Genomic DNA, 6,214 nt, shown 5'->3' with positions numbered 1-6,214 from the left:
TTTGTTCTGCAGTGAATGGCTGCAAGAAATGAGTATCAGGGTAGTATATGGAAACATATGTACTTTGACAATAAATTTACTTTGAACTTTGAACAGTTGAGGTTTTAGTTCAAGACTACAGCTGGATTGAAAGATTGATCTGAAACATTGACTGTCAACTTCCCTCCATAGATGCTACCCGACCCACTGATTTCTTCCAGCATCTTTGGTGATGTTCCAGATTCCAGCCTCTGTAGCCTTTTGTCTCTATTCCACCATTTGGTTGGAGAGAGGAACCCAACTCCATCCATCTACCCCAATTCCATAACCTTCCAGGTTCCTGAACCAAAGTTCTCATCTGAAACAACTGCTCCTCTTTCCACAGATGCTAGGATTGGGCAGGAGGTAAAGAGGTCTTAAGTCCTACACCAGCAGGTTCAAGAACATCTACTTCCCTTCAATCATTCACAACCCTAATCACTGCATCGGTATAGCAACACTATGACTACTTTGATCACTTTGCACTAACTTGGGGTTATGAATTTTTTTGTTCTAATTTATGATTTTCTTTGAAGGCTGCCTATATGTTGGAGTTGCTGCAAGTACCTGAGCAGACATGTGTGTACAGCAATGAACTTGACTCGTTCTATGTTCTCGGACTGATTTTCATCCAATAGGGTAAAAAAAAAACAAGAGCACAAACGGACAGACTATATTTATTTGTTAAACAGATTCATGAGTTTTATTGTCACAAATCAGATTTGCAGGAGCTGTTTAAAAAAAACAAATCATCACAGGGACAGCAGCAATAGTCACAGGCAAAACTCATCTGCTAAAACACAGAAAAAAACCTTAAATATAGGAAACGCTGCTCTCAGTCACACCTGAAGGGAGACAATCTTGCGTCACCATGGACTGTGGACACAGGAGATTGTACGCACCGAACCAGTGTAGGTGGGGTTGTGAACTGAGCCCTTATTTCAAGTCGGAAGTGTCACATCCACGCAACTCTTATGGTCTGCTCTGACACAAGATCATTTACACACATAAATATCTGGATAGATATATATATATATATATATATATATTTATATATTATATAAATACAAGCAGTCACATTGGAGACCCGGTTGTTGTGACCTGGCGGCTAGGCCATACTCAGGAAATGACAAATAAAAAGTGAGAATTCCAGAAAATCAGCCCTTCTGCTTGTCTTCTGCTGTGGACAGAGGAGCATGCCATTAGTGAGGCTTCATTTGACTCAGTCTGGGCCCTCGGCCTGTCACTGTCATCAGTGCTAATGTGATTGTCCTTCCTGCTTGAATACAGAACTATAAACCCACACCCCCAACTGTGATCAGTGTCTAATGGGACAACGAGGGAAGTCTGGAGGGTACAGTGACTCTTTTAGTTCCCTGCAACATTAAATCAGTCCAGTCTGTATTACTGTCCTAGTAACAATCTGTACAAAACCTTAACCATTAATGAAGGTACTCCACAGATTTCACAGAAGCAATCCTAACTGCAAGGAAAGGACAGTGGACAACTGACTGCCTGAAGGGATGGGGAAAAAGACAGATGTGGTGTCTCAGGAGCAGCTAGCTTGGAACAGAGTGTTTCCGGAACATCATAACCTGCCGTCACAGCCATCTCTGCTTACTGCCAAATGTGAAACCCGGGTAAATGAAAGTGGGATAAACATGCAGAGGAAGAAGTGTTTGTAGGAGTATTTAGTGGCGAGGAAGATCAGATCTTTAAGGGTGACCTCAACCAAGAATTGTTGAACTATAAGTTATTGCCAACAGATAACAGGCCAGCCTGTTGATCAGAGGTCTGGCCACAACACCAATGATTGTTTCAATAGCACTCAATTCAAAAATAATTAGGGAAAGAACAAAACCTCTGCACTATTTGAGAGTGCAGCATCAGCTGGTTACTTCAGTGAGATTGTGATTTCATTGGGGGCTGGAGAAGAGGTGAGATCCCAATTGAAATTCAATCTGACCTCAGACAGGACAGAATATGTTGGCTAGTCATTCTCGCACTGCCAGGTAGGGAGCATTCAGGCACCAGACATTAGGATTAGTTGCTAACAAGTATGTCCTAATCCTATGGGTCTGTCAACCTCTGACTGCAAGCTGCCAGGCCTCAACAGGACCTGGTGACTGGCTCAATGTATCAGGAGATGGGAGGAAGGGACAAGCAAGGACTAACACCAGGGAAGCTGAGGGGGCTCCACAAAGGAGGGAACTCAGAGTGCTGAAGTCCTGCTGTGGACAGATTAGCACGCATAAGTGAGGAGGCCTCCCAATAGTTGCTTCGTGAGGCTTCATTTGACTTGGTCTGTGCAAATGTGAACGTTACTCCTGCACTAATACAGAGCCCCACTCTGGTTAACATATTAGAGAACAGGGCTAATGGCTGGAAATTTATAGGACTCAGGTGATCTGGATTGTGACAACCAGATGAGAGGCATGAGTGAAGAAGCTGTTCTTCCCTTTCCCACACAGAGACGGGGCATCTCTGAAGTAGCTTTCATCTCATACAGATAGACACCACTATCCTCTAACTTGGAGAGAAGGTGCCCCCAGCTACCACATCCCCATCCTCCACCCACCCACCATTGTCCCGTTCCATATCTACAACCAAGCAAGCTGAGGTAAACAAAAGGGCAGGCCAGTGTTTGATCCATAGAAATGACCCTGGGGGAGGGTGTTTGGGGGTGTGGGGGCAAGGGGCATTCCTCACAGCCCGGTGTCCAAGAGTACCAGACACAATACTTGACTGATCCGGTCTGCTGTATGGACGGGACAGCAGAATCACTGCTGGGAAAGACTTACTGCAGGGTCCAGTTGTGGTCTGATAACGTTCTCAGCCTTTCTCCATCCCATCTTTACATTGACCATTGTTGACAAAGCTGGTGTGACCTCACTTGCCAGATCAGGAGCATTTGGCCTTCACGTAAAATTAACTGAAGCCAAACAGTGCGAGTTTTCTACTTGCGTTTTATTTTTAATTAACACATAACTTAAAAGTGAATTTAAATAAACAATTTTAAATTTTTTCCCCTTACTTAAATGTTTTAGAATGTCAGTGGGATTTAGAAAATATGGAGAAGGCCTGACCACCTGAGGTGTCTGTGGAGTCCATGGGCAGAGTCTCAGCTCCTGCTACCCAAGGCTTCACCACCACTCACAGATTGCTTCACCTCACTGCAATCACCACAGCGCAAAGCCTCTGCAATATCGGGGGTGAAAAAAGAGGCAGTGAGAAGGAAGAGGCAGGCTGGGACAGACACCAGCCATCCAATAGGGGAAGGGAGACTGACAGAGTCATAGCTGAAGAAACTAAAAAGGAGGTGGATACTCGCCATGCTGTCTCTAACTGCAGGCCAGATGCAGAGATGCACCTCAAATTTAACAGCAGCACCTCTGCACATCTGGAGTGTGAGCATGAAGTGCTGGGAACTGCTGAGACGGCAGTCTGTCCAACACTGGGAGTCTCATCAAGCACTGTTTCACTGCAGAAACATCGCACACAAGGGCGCCGTGGTTACAACAGAACCACTTCTAATGCACTGACTTATTCAATGCATGCTCAGCTATGCAAGGGAGTCTAAACTCTGTGGATCTTATACCAGTGAGACGACATTACAACCTGTGTAGATCAATGGGGAATGACCCCACCACCATCACATGCCATCATTCAATGGATGCCACAGCTTGTTTCCACAGTCAAGGCCCTTCCCTTGCTCTTGTCTCTTCAAGAGCACATCATGGGTGAGGCGAAGCGATGGTTTCCAGGGCACGGACCTTGAGGTGCAGAAAGTAAAGTGTAGAGTGAAGTGGTGTTGCTGGAACTGAGGGATTCTTTCTCACCTCAACACAGGGAGCCAGCAAGATCACTAGAAACCCTAAAAATCTTGATAAAACCAAAACACAATTAACAGTAGATAGCTCTTTGATTAGGGTGGCTTTCATTTAAGGCACACAAGCTGGTCTGTTGCTGTGTGAAGATTGCAAACCTTCTGTTGCTGGCACAAGCATGGGGACACCTTGATAGCGACTTCTGTGGAACACTCATGGCTGTTCGAGCACAAAGAGGGAGGGAGGGTGAGTGGGGCACAAAGCTCCAACAGATCAGAAAGGCCACAGCAAATGGTCAGCCGGATGAGAAAAGCCAGGGAGGGTGGGTGTGGGGGTTAGCACAAGGCTCTGATAGAACAGACGGCCTCAGCATCTGGTCAGGTTGGACAAGAAAAACCAAGATTCAAAAGTCTTCCATTCCCCCAAAGAGAGAAAACATGACACCCCATTGGAAACATGTTAATACAGAATTAATGCTACGGCCTTCAAAAAAACCTTTACATATCACAACTTAACAATACAAAATGAAGTCTAACCCCTGCATCAGCACTAAGGTTTGAATGCCTAGGGGAGCTCCAGAAAGCTTAAAGCAACCACATGAGGCTATGAATCAGGACCATTCCCCTTTGACACACCAAAACCTCGGTAGGGCAAGAGCAATTTTAGTTTGATATACTATATATTTCTTTTCCTTAAAAAAAACATATAAAACCCTCATGTCCAAACAGCCTCATGGTAGGATTCCATCTTGAATTCCGTGGGAATCTTTGGAAATAGAGACAGATTGACACCAGTACCAGACCAGGATTCATAGGAAAAAGTCTGGTGCAAGTTGCCTAGAGGAGTGAGCCCAACACACTGTGTTGAATTCCAGCACCTTTCCCTGGCTTGGAATGACCACAAGGGTCAGCACCCTGACCAGTGCACGCTGGCAGAGATCTATCACTATTTTGAGAGGTATTTTTCCCCCTAGGACTAGCTGTAAACGATATTCAGTCCCTGGTTTGAGTAACTTGCCACTGCCTGTCACAGAGGTTGTAGCACTGGTCTGCTGCAGTCCAGACCCGTTGGCTGTTGACTCTTCTCTGTCTCCACCAGCTCCTCTAGTATCTCCCTGTGGACGGGATAGAAGGAAAAATGATCAGTGATGGAAGAGCTAGAGGTCATAAGCAAAGGGTAAAAGGTGAAAAGCAGTTTGTAGAATTGGGAACCGTAAGCATGTAGGACATGGGTGGCCCATCTACTTCTCTCCACACATAACAGATGATTTCACCTGGTCCCTCATCATGACCTCTTTAGTCAAGAAAGCACAAAGCAGCATTTCGACTTCCTGAGGAGATTAGAGCAGGTAGCAAGGCACCTCACCAATTTTTACAGAACCATCGAATGTGCCTTGACCTGCTGCATTACTGTCTAGTGCGGAAATTGTAAGGCATCTTACTGCAAGACCCTAAGGATTGAGAACTGCTGACACACTGGGGTCTCTCTTCCACCCATCTGAGATATTTACCACGAGCGCTGCATACACAGGGCCTTTAGCATCGTCAATGATCCCTCCCATTCAACCAACAATCTCTTTGACTACCTACCATTAAGTAGAGGGTACCACAACTTTAGGACAAGACTATTAGGATGGGAAATAGCTTCTTCACCCAGCCCTGAACTTCCTGCCACCACCCTGACTCACCATGTATGAAGTACCAGTAGCGTTATACTATTTACTTTTTAAACTTGTGTCATAAATGCATCTTATTATTTGTGAATTTATTTATGGTAATATTACTTTGTGTTGTGTGTGAGTTATAGTGTTGTGTACCTTGGTCTGGAGGAACAACGTTTAATTTGGCAATATACACATGTATGGTTGAAATGACAATAAAGTTGAACTTGAAGTAAGTTACAATAGTAGAAGTTGAAGTTGGACAAGACGTTGATGAGGCCTAATTTGGAGCATTGTGAGCAGTTCTGATCACCTACCTACAGGAAAGTTATCAATAAGAAAGAAAGAGGACTGAGAAAATTTATGAGGATGTTGCTGTGACTTGAGAACCTGAGTTATAGAGAAAGGCTGAATAGGTTAGGAGAACTTAGGAGATTGAGAGGAGATCTGAGAGAGGTATACAAAATCATGATGAGTATAGATAGGGTAAATGCAAGCAGGCTTTTTTCACTGAAGTTGGATAAAACTAGAACTAGAGCTGTTCACTGAAATGTCATCTCATCCTCCCCCCCCCGACCTTTTTCCTTACCTGCCCATCACCCAGCTGATGCTCCTCCTTCCCTGTCTTCCATGGTTTTCTACCCTCTCCTATCAGACTCCCCCTCCTCCAGCCCTTTATCTCTTTCACCAATCAACTTCCCAGCTCTTT

General features: G+C 44.8%; 1 protein-coding gene across 2 annotated transcripts in view; it reads right to left on the bottom strand.

Annotated features, from left to right (window-relative positions):
* Positions 1 to 699: 699 nt before the first annotated feature.
* The window catches only part of usp37 (ubiquitin specific peptidase 37), a 102,699-nt gene continuing 97,184 nt past the window's right edge, over positions 700 to 6,214 (bottom strand). For both annotated transcript variants that reach the window (XM_063051429.1, XM_063051430.1), the window contains exon 24: positions 700 to 4,959. In XM_063051429.1, the coding sequence (XP_062907499.1) occupies positions 4,872 to 4,959 (88 nt within the window). In that variant the 3' untranslated portion in view covers positions 700 to 4,871. The remainder of the gene's footprint in view (positions 4,960 to 6,214) is intronic.

Source organism: Mobula hypostoma, chromosome 6 (genome assembly GCF_963921235.1).
Source record: "Mobula hypostoma chromosome 6, sMobHyp1.1, whole genome shotgun sequence".
In the NCBI taxonomy this organism is placed as follows: domain Eukaryota; kingdom Metazoa; phylum Chordata; class Chondrichthyes; order Myliobatiformes; family Myliobatidae; genus Mobula; species Mobula hypostoma.
Note: the sequence above shows the minus strand (reverse complement) of the source record. Positions and strands in the feature narration are given on the sequence as shown.